General features: G+C 40.0%; 1 protein-coding gene across 1 annotated transcript in view; it reads right to left on the reverse strand.

Annotated features, from left to right (window-relative positions):
- Positions 1 to 15,812, reverse strand: part of HEATR2 (HEAT repeat containing 2) — a 26,977-nt gene that overhangs the window by 3,747 nt on the left and 7,418 nt on the right. The window contains exons 6-10 of the mRNA XM_010136607.1: positions 14,367 to 14,579; positions 12,089 to 12,232; positions 7,637 to 7,805; positions 4,937 to 5,084; positions 67 to 217 (exon numbers count right to left, since the gene is read on the reverse strand). Coding sequence (XP_010134909.1) covers positions 67 to 217; positions 4,937 to 5,084; positions 7,637 to 7,805; positions 12,089 to 12,232; positions 14,367 to 14,579 — 825 coding nt within the window. The remainder of the gene's footprint in view (positions 1 to 66; positions 218 to 4,936; positions 5,085 to 7,636; positions 7,806 to 12,088; positions 12,233 to 14,366; positions 14,580 to 15,812) is intronic.

A 15,812-nucleotide genomic window follows, 5' to 3' on the forward strand; every position in this document is an offset into this window, starting at 1 on the left:
CCCCGCATTTATTTTGTCTTCCTACCTAAGATTTTAAAGTACATTTGATGAGAAAAAGAGATTTACCTCTTCTGGTGAAAGCATTTCACAGTGAATGAGAGCCCAAAGGCATGATACAGCTGTAGTGCGGATGGCAGCTGCTGTTCTTCCAGCATGCCACTGCAGATTAGGAGCCAGTATGTCTTTTATCACAGTCTCAAGGTAGCTGGGGAACAGCCTGCAGCCAAAAATAAGAAAGCAAAATGTCTTTCATGAGAAAATGATATGGAGACTGACAGGTTGTAAAGAGAATTTTTCTGTCATAGAAACATAGGCAGAAAAGGGAAAAGATCCTGTAAAAAAGAAAAAAATCTTATAACCCAGTGTGATTATCCTGTATGTGATAAGCTTTTCATAACTTAGTTTTTCTAGATAATATTTAAACAAATACCGAACATTCATGAAAAGGGGAGGCTAGACTTTCTCCCACTTCAGACGATGCCCATGACTCACTGCGTTATCTTGGTAAACTATTTACCTTCTCTCATTTTCTCCGTCTGTGGAGTGGCGATAACACCCCACAGGAAAGCTGAGAGGATCCAGTAATATTTGTAAGGTCCTTTGAGACTGTCCAGTGACAAGTATTTATCACGTGAAAAACATGAACGCTATTGATGAGACTGAAGTACTGACGCAGACTTCAGGGAGCCTACACAGAATCCTTCAGCCCTCCCTTGGCTGAGAAACTCATCTCACTCAAGGATGAGAGGTCAGTAGGCTTTTCTGATGGTGCCACTCCCAATACTAGCTTATTTTTATTATAAATGGACAAATTTGTGATATTTTTGCTGATGCTTCTTCCTCCTCCTCTATTGAAAGGGTATTATAATGCTAATAGTTGCTGTGAGAGTCAGCAATTGCAACGCGTAGTATTCCCTCACACCCATTTAACTCCAGCTCAATTTTAAGTTAAGAGAAAAAGATACAGATCTTACATGAGTTAAAAAACAGGACTTTGCTGCATCAAAGAGACGTGTGTCTGGCTGTGGGCAGATACCTATGGCTCAGGTTATTCACTGTGCCTCTCTGCCTTAAAAAGCAGCTGTCAGGATGCAAAACAGATGCTGACAAAGAACAGGCTACATCTACCTTGACTTGTGTCCTACTCCAGTCAAACTCCCTGCAGACCTGGACTGCAGCCACCTGAGTACAAAACAGCTCATCACCACCTGGAGCTTGGCAGAAAGGGAAGAAGCTGCTGTGACTTTTCTAGGAGTTCTGCATTTTGAGGGTGAACAAGTGGCTCCTACAGAGGTGTGCCAAGCCACAGGAGGAACAGAACAGGTAGATGTTCACAACAAACAACTATCATTAAGGACTTTCCAAAAAATCCCCACAACAGCAAAAGAAAATCATCCAGCAATGATAATTCAGCAACAAAAAAATCCCATAATAATATTGTCTCGATGTAGTAAGAAATGTATTTTCTTTCCTGTAAGTCCCCTTTACCCGCTGCGGTTAGATGGTGTCACCCAGGTGTGACTGCCGCGGGAGCAGCCTGCCAGGCCTTAACTTCGTACCGCACAGCCCAGCCTGAAAACCTCCATCTTCAACACGATGAAAATAGATGCACCCGGCTGCTGCTCAGCCCCTTGGCTGCGGGAGAGAGCGCTCGGTGTCTGACAGGTCACAGATCCATCCTTGCTCCCTGCCCAGCAGATGGCACTTAAGATTCAGGAATAACAAGAAATCTGATGTCCCGTTAGATGCGTATAAATGTCAGAAACCTTTAGATTTATTATTTTATACACATTTTTGAGAATTAGTAATTTTCTGTTCAAAAAGTTGCTGGGAACAAATTATAACTAATGATCACCATCATTCCAAATTTCTTTTCAGCTCCAAAGCTCAAAAAAGCTTTGTGCTCCCTGTGCAAATGTGCTACCTGACCAGTAGCTGCTTCTGGTTTTAATAAAACCTTTTGTTAAACTGCAAAGAAAAACCAATCTGCCAAACTGGAAAAGTAAACTCCATCAGCATTATGTTGCCCATGTGCTATTTGTGAGTGTTCGTTCTAGAGCCTTGAAACAGTCTCAGTAAAGCAATTATCTGACTCGATCATGTCAGATGCAAACGAAATTAGATGACCACACAACTGTGTTTAGCATAACAGCTGAAAGGCTTCCAATCCAAACTGTTAGAATGTTTTTAAGGAGTTAAACAAATTACTGCCAGCAGTGAATGCATAACCAGAACTTACTACCACTTCACTACATGAGCTCTCATTACCAGTAAGGTGTATTTTTTGTTGTTGCTGATGCAACTAAATTCTCCCTCTTTCCATTTTCAGATCTTACTGTAGTAAATCTGTGTAACTTAATTCTAAATAGGTGTTATTTCCATGAAAGGACGTACCCTGTCTGTGTTATTCCTATTTTCAGAGTTGACGCTTTGTTCTCAACTGGGTATGAAGTAACTAAAACGCAATCTCTGCATACAATAATACCCAGTTCTTACGCAGATATAAAAGCAGAGCTTCTGTTTATATTAACATTGGACTTACATACTTAAACTATCATTCCACATTAATTATTTTTCATACTTTTTTCCTGGATTGGCTCCTTTTCTGCTTTTATGGCACTGCTGCACAACAAGATCAGATTTGCTTTTATAAATCAACCTCCCAAAATGTTTTGCGAACAACTCTTCTAATACAAAAGCTTTAGTCATTACTTCCTACATTAAAGCATTTGCTGTGACAAAGGTAAGTAGGATCAAGACTGGAATGAGTCATTTAGCTCCCTCTACTGCTTTTTACTTTCTGAAGATAAACCTACCGGTAACATTGATTACATCTCTCTTGTTCTCAGAGGACAGACCGCCTCACTACGAGTGAGGCTGGGCCATCCTTAGCCAGGAGTTGTTCTTCACAACAACAGGTCTATTAACCTCCCTGGATGTGGCTCATCTTGACAAAAGGCCAGTCACTCACCCTGCCCTGAGCGAAACATCACTGCTCTCTGTGGAGAGCTGGTGTGATGCGCCATACAGGTGCTGAGATTATTACTTTGAAATATATTCTTTTGTTTTTCCCACAGTGATAATTTCCCTTTCCTGGGAATCCTAATGAGGCTGGCAGCTCATTGGGTTGGTTTTCTTTTTCCCCTCTTTGGTCCCATTATTTATACAAATGACTGTGTTGCAGATGAAAGATTTTATTATTCATCCTATTGACTTTGACTATTTGCAAAAAAAAAAAAGTTTACTCTGATGATGTTCTCTGCATGGTCATGCACTGATCATCTCTTTCTACCAGCAGTACCTACATGACCTACCCTAACATACTTGCCTGGGCACTTCAGAGACTTTCAGATAGAGAAGTGCCACCAATTCTACTGTGCAGGTGAGAAACAACAAATGAATGAGGCTGTGCATTAATCGAGAAGTCCGTCCTACCTCCTAGCCACCCTAGTCAGGAACACTGCGGTCAGAACTCTCTAGTGTGCCATTTAATGCACCTGTCACACTGCTTAGATGCAGCCCAAATGATTTTCTGTAAATCACAATGAGAGGCAGAACACAGAATTTAACTCAGTGCTTCCAATTCTATTCTGCTGTAATCTGTAATGCCTTTTCTGAGGAGGAAGAGCAGGAGACCAGATAACTGAAGATACAATCCATTGACTACAAAGAGATTTTTCATATGAGCAGGGCTTTTAACACCAGATCCTGAAAACACGGAAACAGTTAACACCACGCTTGGCACAAAAGCTTTTGGCTGAAAAGGACAGATTCAATATTCCACCTTGAGCCCACTAGCTCAAAACCTACCAGATGTGTTTGCAGGGATTCTTCAGCTTACCTGGAATCCTCCGCTGAATGGGAACACCACAGTTCCTCCTCCTTCCCCATTATAGGACAGAGGCCACGAATATAAAATATTTCTAAAAATGGTAAAAATACATCTACATTCATACTAGCATGGCCTCATGAAACACGAATGAATGTCAGATACAGTGGAATACCAATTGTGTGCCAATTTGCTCATCAGAAACATGAAAAAACTTTCAGATATAAATGACCATTGCTATCAAAGTACTTTTAGGAAGATTGCTTCTTGTGATTGCTTTTTGGTTGTTTTTAAAGAGTTAAAAATTAAAAAAATAGGAATCAGAATATATTAATGTGCTAACTGCAGCAGGCACTGGGAAGAGCAGAGCACACATGGTTCACGTATTCATGACAACTTTGCAGAAGCGTTTCCGCTACTAGCAAGGCTAAATTAATAATGACAAGAGCCCCACTGCTGGCAGTGTTATAAATGGAGGGGTTTTACAAGCACTGTAAATTACAGTTAGATTGCACTTGCAGTGCATAAATAGCGCCAAGCAACAGGAGACTTCCTTCTTCAGTCAGTGACAGTAATAATAATTTCTTATCAAATGTGCAGCTTAATGCTTTTTAAACACACTATATCATGGGCATCTTAAATTGCCCGTTTTGGGGGTGTTTTATCGTTTCCTTACAATGAATACAGGCAATGTTTAAGGCTGCGAGAGAAAAAAAAAAAATCTAACCCTATTTCTATCCTAAGAATCCCCATTTTAGCTTTCAAACAGGTATTCTTCTCAACTACAGCTCTTTATTTTTTGAAAAATACCCAGATGTACATGACATCCACTTTAATTCTCCATAGTGGCAGAGGTAGGAAGACTACAGTGGAGCAATTCCAGACTTCAATTTATTTATGTATTTTTTAAAATTATTGCACTCTGCCCTTCTAAGTATCATTAAAAATACAGCAAGAAAAACACACCACAGAAGATGGTGGGAAAGTCTTTTTTCTTCCAGACATACTGACATTGACACTTACAGGGGTTAAATCACTACCACGGTCATTACTTTGTAATGCCACTGCAGTGTTCAAGCAGCTGGGTGAAATGAGAACTCCACTTACCCCCGAGAATTGACAGTTTCATTCGCTTTCTGGAGCAACTGTGATAAAACAGCAAAAAGTTTTAACCGCATCTGGGGATCTTTGTTTGGCTGAAGACACGTCTTAAGGATGAGAATAAAGTTATTTAGAGCTTCACCTATGACAGCACCTAGGAAATAAACACGTAAGACTTATTTCAGAGTACTAATGAGTTCTATTTAGATGTGTAATATGTGAGTGCATTAAAATTTGTAACATGCCTGGTATTAAAACGGTACTTAACTTTCCACTCTCGCTTGGCAGCTGTTGATGTATCCGTGTTACATCGTATTAGGCAGTGCACAAATACCCGAGCTGACTCCATGGGCTCAGGTACCCCCAGCCCCAGCCATGGTGCTCCCTGAAGATCGTTTTACCCCACATCTCATTAAACCAGCCTCGGTATGGCTGTGCTACATCGCATTATATAGCATAGACCTATCAATGACATCTGCTAGTTGCTGGGACCACCAGTACAAGATGACAATTTGGGGGGACTAATGCATTTTGAGGGGGCATTAATGCTGTTCACTATGTAGCTCTGAAAGCTTGAGGCTATGCCCACAGTTTTGGTTTTACTGAACTTAATGAACAATCAGACTGAATCTGGTATGACCATGACATCACTCCAAACAGCAGCACTAACTATGCTGTTTATTTCTTCCAAGATTTTCCACAGGCAGCATTCAAGGAAAGATTTTCATGACTCCCAGAGGCACAGGAAAGGCCATGTTGGAAAGGGTTAGCCTCAAAACTTGTATAATAGAATTATTGCAGCAGTATTCTTTCTCCATGTTTAAATAACGCTTATTCGCATTTTACAAGAGACTGTAAAACACGGTGAATTTCAGAAGCTATTTGAAATAAAAATACTTGCCAAATTCATTCTCTAGTTTGTTAACATTTACACACCCTATGACAAATTGTTTTCACCTCTGAAGAAACAAACAACCCTTCCCCAAGCTGTTACTCAACATTTAAAGAAATTATTTTCCAAAACAGAAGGAAGTTTGTGCCTTCCTCCTTGCTAACGATCAATATCTGCATGGTTTTAAAGAGGAAGAATACATATAGACTATACACATGCTTTGTTCTGCAAGCTTCCTGCTGCAGAATGCTCCTTCTGCTCTGTTTGCAATAAACTACTTTCCAGTAGGAACTTCTTCAGCTTTGCATCCTCGTGATGCACATTCCATTCAACTCCAGTCATTCAGAAAATCCTCCCAGGAGACACAGCACTGGCACTGCTGATGACAAGAATATTCCTCACACATGGGATGGACAGATGGAAGTTTGCAAGACCCCAAAACAAGTTAAATGGCATTTAATAATATTTGGAAAATTAATGTTTAAAATAATAATTGAAATCCCCAAATCTTCACTGTCTAGACTGAAGCAATACAGGGTGTTGAACTGCAGTTTGTTAAATTTCTGTGCTAACAAATCGGTCTTTATTTTCACAGCGTTTATTCAAAACACATTGCTTCATGTGAGTTGAGATATTGAAAAGATACTACCATTATATCAAACTGGTAACAGCAAACTCAGGAGATGGAAAATAAACAAACTAAACTACATTGCTATTTCAGTCCTGAAAAAGAGTGGAAACTGAGACATTTGAAATGAGTAAACCTGACTCCATCGATTAAAAACATTACATGTGGGAATGAAAAGAAAGAAAAAAATAGCTCTAGGAGCTGCTGTGTCAGACAGAAAACACAGACAATAGCATACTACCAGTGCTGGGTGCAAGCCAGAATTTTTGCCAAGACATTTGATGATTTATTTAGCATTAAGGAAAACAGAGACAACTGTCTAGAAGTCCCTCAGTCACGGAAATGGGAGCACAAATACACAGAAAAGTTGGGCCCCTCAGATCTTGCACTGAAAAAACTTTTTGTTCTTTCCATGGATGAAAAACAGAAGAAGTATTGATGCTGCTTGCTGCACAAACCAGCAAGCGGGTGCTTCACATAGGTTTGTTGAGGCTTTTTTTGAGATTCAAGGATTAAATGCAGAAGACGCAGTCCCTTAAAAACGTACCTGTCCACACGTAACTATCTGCAGGAGCAACAGTAATGCTTCACCTGTAGCTGAAGTAGCTGCCTACATCCCCTTCTTACTAACTGTGAGAAAAATCCAAATAAGCAGGACTTGCCATTTTAATCATCTTAAAATGGGTGTCTGGGTAAAAAGAACTGCCTGCACAGTGTCCCTTGTGCAGATGCAGTCTAGGGAGCTGTGTCAGAGCAATGTTTGCTGTGCAGATCTGAAGCCAGGTGAAACGTATCCAAAGTGTTTCACTAATTTACACACACAGAGCAATGCATAGAACCTAAGTGAGGAAATGTTTGTGCAGAACAATAACATCTTTTAGAAGACTAGTGAATAGATGGACAAAATAGGTAGGCTTTTGGACACATCAGCTACACCAGTTCATTTCTGTATAATCCTTACCTATCTAACTTAGCCAACAGTGTACTTCTACATCAGTGCTTTTAGTACGCACCCTGCAGCCAAGGAGTCTTTTGGAATTTGAGCTGCTTCAACATTTTTGGTTCTGCTTTCCATCACATTCTTGTGAAGCTTCTGAATATTACACTATTCTTTATAACACACAATGTTTCTGCAGGTTACGGAGATTACAACTTTTTTTGTTTAGAACTACTAGGTTGGTCATACCTGAATGAGTTGCGATGACATCTAACTGTAATATTTCTGGAGAATAGCACGTCCAACAATCACAGGATACCGAAACCCATTCCATAAGCTGAATTATGTGCTGTTTGTAGAGGTAAAGAAAACTATCCAAGCGCTGCACTTCAGCTAATGAAGACATTGTCTCCTCTACCTGTTAAACAGAGACAGGACACTTTGTCTCAACTGAAACTGTTAGAAAAACTGCCAGACCAACAACTTTAAAAACTCACTGTTATACTCTAGGAACAGAAGGCACCCAAGATGAGATGCTCTCTCTTTACAGTGTCTGGGCAAGTTCATTTTGAAATTCTGAACTTCCATTGCTTAGAAGTACAAAGTTCACTGTTACATTTGAAATACTGCATTGGTATTTACATTTAGACAATTCTATGAGACAGGCAAATGAAACATGTAAAGAGAACTATTAAATGAATTCCAGACATGACCATGCTTGGCAAGGAAGCACATAGGTTTTCTTAATCCCTGGTAGCAGATGTATTCCAAAGCAAAAGAAAATGTGCTTTTCCAGTTCCTGAAGACTCCTACCAGAGGTACAAAACTCCTCCAAGGAGGAGATTAAAAGCATGCTGACAGCAGCATCTATACTCTTTGTGATCTCAGTGGACAGGGGATCAAGAATGGGGAGCAAGAGCCTGTTAGAACCCCCCGAGAAATAACGCCTGCAGTCCGCATGGCCAGTGCCAGCAGGGAAAGCTGCACTGTAGCGCTGTGAGCGACATCACCCGACTCTGAGCACTTCAGTACAACTACAAATTGTAGTCATATTTTTAAGCTAACTCAACCGCACAAGTTAGCTGAAACACATCAAGACCTTCAGAATTCTACAGACTATTCACTTGCCAGACAAAGATGTTATTATGGAAGTACCAGATGTGGAAGAAATAAACGAGGCTTTTAGAAAAAAATAAACAAATTAGGATTTGCTAAGGACAAAGGTTACTCTTAAGGAGGTTTGCCTGCCTCAGGCACAACAGATTTCTCCTTTCTGGGAAGCATTCTACCAGCCAGCCAAAACAACTCAGAATAACTTATATGTAAAATATTCATTTATCTGTAAATGAATTGGAACACTTTACATGACAGAATGTGTCAACACAGAAACTGTTCCATCTTTAATCCCACCACAATCTGCAAGATGTTTTTTTCCATTGAACGAGAGATATAAAAATACAATGTTCACATGTGATTTAAAATAAGCTCTTTAAGTAGTTTCAAGAGTGCAATTGGAAAAAAAAAGAGAGAATAAACTAAATATGGCAATAGATGGATGCTTATCTTCTCATTAAGAAGTGTCTCACCATCAAAAAAAAGATACACAATATTCATGCTAATGATCAATGTGTGCCAAAAGAAGAGCCAAGATAGCACAGGCCACTAGTAATGAAACAAAATCTTATCTGTCGGTCACCAGTTAAATCCCTGACAAGCTCAATACACACTGAAGAGACTCTAACAACTGATACGGCTTCAGTCTATTTGGGGCTGTAAACCACACTCCTCGTCACGATTCCAAAGCGCCCAGCTGGTGGTCTTGATCTCTTCCCTTAGCCCTAAGCAACCAGAAACACTGACCAACACAAAGCAAAGGGGCCAAAAGTCAAGCAAGGCTCTGAGTGTTCTCCACCAGGTCACATCAGTTGCGGTCACCGCTATCTCTGTGATCTTCTGTCCCCTTACAGTAAAGTCTGAATTGAAGTCCTACAATGCACATTTCTAAGTAATTAATGTTTACACTCAAACTTTGATTTACACGCAAACTTTTGATCCCGAATACAGACCTCTTTTTAAACAACAAATTTATCTTGCAAAGCTTGATGTAATACATTTGTTCTACATGATCTTAAGCTATTTTAACAGGGACTGCTTCCCTCCTGCAAATTGTACAGCTCACTTTCAAGCTTTAGAACAGTCAGTAACTGGGGGAAAAAAATTTGTCTTTGTGACAAATTTGAAACATTGCAACTATGTAATGTCGTTGCCAGATTCTCTATCTGTCTGGCTTTCTGGAAGAAAGGCTAATGAGAAAAAAGATTCTCATCCAAAGTCTTGTCAACTTTAAAAATCATCTGTAACTGCAGGAACATCTTAAACCTTTAATAACCTTGGAGATTAACTTCTCTGATATGAAAATCAGGATTTATCTCCATGAAACTGCTCTCTTTGTAGAAGTATGAATTTATAAGGTTTCATATGGACGTTGCTGACTTTATAGACCATGGCAGGGCTAAACAGACAAGATACTGCAAAACATACCAGATCCATCTGTAAAGGCTTACTTGGAGAGAGTGTTTAAAAAACCCCAAACAAAACCAAAACAGCACCCCTCCCCTCCCCCCCAAATCCTACCCTCACACTGGCTCTCCATGAGACAGATCTTCATGCTGTACCTGTTGGACCTGCAAAGTCTTTTCAATATTTGCTTCAAGCTTTGTTCTATTTTACCTCTTTCAGAATAGTTTCCTAAGCGTGCGCCTTCTCGGGGGCAGCCTGTCAGCTGTGGGGCCATAAATACTGATGCTACCCAGGCCTTTGGAACACCGTGCCTGGGAGCAGGAGACGAGGAAGTAGAAAAGCCATCGCTTTTAAGGTGCACGTTTGAAAAGAGACAAGTTGGATAGGTCACGATTGTACTATATGAGGATGGCTTGCTGATTTATTTGATATTTAGCTTGGGGAAGAAAAAGGAAGAGAGAAATAAGGGGGTGAGATAATGTTTAACCAAAAAAGCTCATCTATTATCAGGGCATTTACAGAAGTCCTTGATTTTAAAGTATTCCTGCACCATCTAAACTTTTGGTTTGGATGGGAAGGTAAAAATGTCAACTCCTGTAAAATCAGTCTGATCTTTGTCTAAAGATAAAAAAATTGATTATGAAACTACAACTTTTTAAGGCTAATACTGCTCTTGATCTATAGCTGAATTGTTCTTCAACAGTCAGAAAATAAATCTGAGTTTTTTCTGGGCCACTTGTGCACTCCTGTATATAACCCAACATTAACCCAGTGACTTAGATCCACCCAAGATCGTGTGCAGTTCACATAGCACCAACAGCACGCCCAAGGCTTTGCACAATCCAGTGACAAGAACAAACTCTTCACCACCTCTAGTCCCAAAACTTTACCTAGACCATAGCCAGCGATTAATATCCACCCAAACAAAGTGTTCTTCTAGGCCAACAGCAGCCCTCATCCAATTATGAGCTTGCCATGCTCCAGTAACATACTTCAAGCCATCTATTCTGAAATCTCATCTGAACACACTTAAGAAAAGAAAAAAAGCCCACCTCATTGTAACTACAGCCTACAGACACATACTGGGTGTTTTCGGCCACAAAATAAAACTGAATTCTAGGGCCCTTCATGGAACCAGAACATACTCTATAGGCCTTCAACCAAAGTTACGAAGAAATGTAATTCTCCAGGCTCTGCTATCCCAAACGGTAAACCCAACTGCTAACTTAATTCTGCTGTTAATCGTATACAGGATGTACAGTGAGATGCACAACAAGCCATTACTCCCCACTGGTACCATCCTCAGCCAGTGAACAGGCCTTACAAGATACAGCAATAAGGCCAACGCTTAAGTTTCTTTCCTGAGTAATATCGTGTCCTGTTACATCAGCCAGACTCAGGTATTAGCCAGATTTCTGCATATAACACTTATGCAGAGGCTAATATTTGCCTTAAAAACATCTGTGTATGTTCTAGTCTTAGAATGTTTGCAAGGTGCAACAGTACCAGCAGCTCTGCTGAAACCACAGTTGCCTGTGCTTTAGTCCTGACTTTAGTCCCATCCTAGCCTAGCACTACCTTCTCTTACAGTTCCGTCCAAGAAACAACCTCCAAGACCCTTCTTTCTGTGGCTGCTAATCTCCATTACAGCCCTGAGGTCTGCAGGATCTGGCACTACACTGAGAGCTTCAAACTGTTGTCTGGAAATAGATGTAGCACCTGGTAACTGAGCTGTGATCTGGCAAAACAGAAATACCAATATTTTGACTGACATTCGTGGATCTTTCAGCCTTCACAGTGACTTCTAAATATTGCCATAGGGGTAGATCTTTGCAGAACAGTTTAATGACTAAACACAGAACCCAAGTATTCCCTCATGCTTCTTTTAGTCTAACAGAGCGAATCTGGCTACTTTGAAGTTACACATGTAACTACTATATATTATATATATATTACTATATATATGGCAAAAGATGAGGAGACGGACAGAGGGTACAGTTAAGTGATGCAACATCAAATCATTTAAAACTCTACCAGTCTTTGTGGATAAGCTCTTGGTTCAGGATTTCTGTGGTTTAAACCTAACAGCAAGACAATTAATTATGGTTCTGCCTAGAACAAGGGTTTTATGAATAGTAAAAATCAGAAACACAAAAAAAATTAAACCAGCTCATAGTTTACCTTTTCTTTAAGGTGCTGAGAACATGGTATTGCCATTATTGTCACCAAAATTTTCATTAGCTGCAAGCTAATTTCTTTGCAGTCTTCCTGGCATACTTCAATCAATGCTTGTACACAGTAAAGCAGCTGCTCCATATAAAAGACCTGTTTTTTAATAAAAGCATAAATTTATTATGTTTTGTTATAAAATATAACATTCTCTTTAAAGAAGAGGTATGGGAAATGACAATAATAAAACGTGAGCACTGTGTAGTTCCCTAAATTGGTAACATACTGGTAATCTCATGTGAGTTCTTTTGAGTACCTACATTCTACTTTTTATAGACCACACCATAATTTTCCTCCCACACCATTTGTTCGTATTTACCTCGTCCTGTTAATAAAATAAATGACCCTGCTCTTAATCACACAATTGTTCTACTGTGAATAAAACATCAAAGCATTTTGGAATGCTTACTGACGGTACTTTCTCATTCTCAAGTGCACTTAGTTAATTAACAACATAATTGTCAAAACTCTTTCAAATATTATTCCATGTTTGACTATTTTGAATGGAACAATAACAGTTAAATACATAAACCAAGAAAACCTGAGTATCTGCTTTTATCTCAGCCAATTTATCTCATTTGATGCACGTTATCTTGATTCAGCTGATACCAGCTGAAGTCAATATTGTTGTCGGGTAGTTTGCGGTAACTTCTGTAAAATTTATCAGATATTCCATGAAGCTGCCAGATTACATTCAACAAACAGAAGGGGCCACTGATACAATTTACCTCCAAAAAATAAATCAAGTCTAGGAACAGTTTAGCTGTAGATGTTATTAATCTCATGGACACAGCCAATCCTTGGCTGAACTGTGTCTACGCAGCACTTGCTGTTAAAATAGTGATAGGTTGCTTTCCAAGACAAAGGCTAGAACAATTCCACCAAACACTTCAGCTGCAGATGGATGTGTCTGCTGCATCTAATGCCAATGGCAGTGGTAAGCGTGCGACCTCATAGCAATTTTGCAGATGTACTTCAGACTTGTTACTTGAACAACCAGGTTATAGTGCTTCCAGTTGTACGAGCTCCTAATCATCACAGGCTTCACGGAGGTTAAGGTTAATTCCTGCATCGCTGGTACATATTCCATTAGGAAAGAAGCCTAATGAGGCGAGAACTTCAAATGTGTATCTGACGCTGGATCAAAAAGACAATTACCCTAGATCCAGTCCGCACACACACGAGTGACTCTTTTTAAGGGAAGCCCGCAGCTGACAAAGTCAGAGCAGGCATAGCACTGCCCCTTTTTTGGTCATCTTAAGAGCAGAGGCCTAACAAACTTCTGGTGGAATGAAAGCGGGTATTTAACTTGTCAGGGAAATTGTAGGGATTTTTCTTGTGTCTCTCTAACAGATTTATTTCCATACCCCAGCAGTTGAAGGTGAAAAAAATAAAAATACTGGAAGTTAAAAATCTCCATTCCACAATGAAGAGAATTTCTCACCTTCTTATACAGCAATTGATGAATATTCTTCAAATGCTAAAATTCAAACGGTCTTCAGGCTCAGACATTACTTAAGCGTACGCTTGGGAGCAAATTTCTGATTTATAAAGGTCTTCCTTCTAAATTCTCACTTAAAGAAAAGCAGCTAGGCCCAACAGTTTACAAAGCCTGCTCCTAAATGTACATGTTAGAGTACCAGTACCTTCCTTTTAAAATGGAGAACAATAATAATACAAACCAAAAACAGTAAGAAGATGATATTAAGAGGGAATCGTTCTTGGAAAACCTGACATGCCAATTACAAGGGACTGTGAAAAGTTTTTGGTCATTTTCATTGATGAGGGTTGAAATACATCATCTTGTTTTGCCTTTGGTAAACACAAGGTGTCTCAAAACATGGGTTACATTCTGCCTCTGGATCAGCCAAGGCAGGACATACTAAACAGCTTCTTCTCTCCCTGTCATAGCTTTTCATTTTCCTCCCATTATCTGAAACCTTTCATAGCAGTTCTCAAACTTGAACCCCCATCTGCTGAGAGGATGGACTGCTGCCAAGGTTTTGGGAACAGCAGATTTGACCAGGAGTCTGCAACATGGCCCAGGGAGGACAGGGAAGAGTCTGCTTCCTCTCAAACACACGTCCACAACTACATCCTGAGATAGGGTGGGGTAGGTGTGCAAGGGAGGGATAGGAATGGGAGCACTTAGGGAGAACAAGGGAAAAAATAAGTTGAGAGAACCACCAGTCTAAAACTCTGGTCTGCTGTGTTTCCCAGCCAGCCTTACCTCTTCAGATCGTTGACAAACTCCAGCTTGTGAGAGCGTGTTGCCGAGATCAGTCAAATGAGGCTGTAAGATTTCTTTTGGGCTACCTCGAATCACTGCAGTTAGAACCATGATACAGGACGGCTTAGGTGTCTTCCCAAAGGCTGATGTGATTAATTTCAGAGACACCTTAGGGCTGACAAACGTTCCAATCAATTCTGCAGCTTTCACACACTGAAAAAAGAACAGGAATAACTCGAGGATTTTCCTGAAAACAAAGACCATTCAACGCGTCATGGCCTTTTGCTTTTTATGATTCCAGCTGTTATTTTAAATGCTTCAGCAGTTGCCTTGTACGCCTTCTCCACACGCTCAGTAATGATTATATACATGAAGAAATTTTCTTGACATGCATTCAGTAAGCACATAAGGTGTGCAGTACTCTTCTCAGCGTAGACAAACTTCCACGAGAAAGTAAAGCACAGAAACGAAGCATTGAACTTTCAGTGCAATAATGTCTCCAGTTCAGAATAACCAGATCTGGCAGATTTAGTAGTTTAGCACTTGTCCTCCAAATACTGTCTGGAGGCATCCTCTTCAATGCACCCAGCACCCCACTACTAGAAGCAACAGCAATAAAACCTCAAAAGGATTTTTTTTTGTTATTGTACTATATTTTGACACTGACATTACAGATCTGGTTTAGTGTAGACGCACAGACATGAGGGAACTGCCCACTGTTTTCAATCTCCTCTTTAACCAAAAGGGCTTAAATTCCTATGTATTCCTCACGATATTCATGCCTGTTGATCCCATCTCTGCTTTGCAGACATATTATATCGGTATGTTGCATTCCCCATGAAACGCCATCACACCAGAGCTCACTCCCAATAGTTACAACCAGCTGCACAAATAAAGACATAGTCAACTACTGCACCATTACCTGTGCAACAGGAACGCCTCTTCCCAACCCATTTACTTAAAGGTTGGCTCATTTCCCCAGACATGAAAGCTTATTTCCCTTTGTATATAATTTTGAGTCCAGTGATTTAGCCATAGATTTTTCACTGCACCTAATTAACACTTGAATCATTCTAGTTTTTTTAGTCTCAATGGAAGCACGTAGCCATGAATCCTACAGTTTAAATCTGCACTATATAGAACATTTGTATGGATCAATATCCACTCATTTTAACAGGGAAAAAGAAAAGTGAAAGAAAAAAGATAAAAAGGTAAGAGACCATCTGGTCTTTTACTCTTTTACATCTCATTGGTATGGTTAGGCTGGAGAAAGACATGCACATTTGCCGAGATGGTGGCTGCTCTGAAATGGGTTCTGCAGTGACAACAGGCAGAGGAGACAATCACAGTACCCTGGAAAGCAGCATCACTAAGGAGATGAAAGGTGTTCACAGACAAAAGGTTCAGCTGCTGAACATTAAATTTTGACACAAGGAAGAGCAAAAT

The sequence above is a fragment of the Buceros rhinoceros genome, unplaced genomic scaffold (genome assembly GCF_000710305.1).
Source record: "Buceros rhinoceros silvestris isolate BGI_N320 unplaced genomic scaffold, ASM71030v1 scaffold45405, whole genome shotgun sequence".
Lineage (NCBI taxonomy): Eukaryota > Metazoa > Chordata > Aves > Bucerotiformes > Bucerotidae > Buceros > Buceros rhinoceros.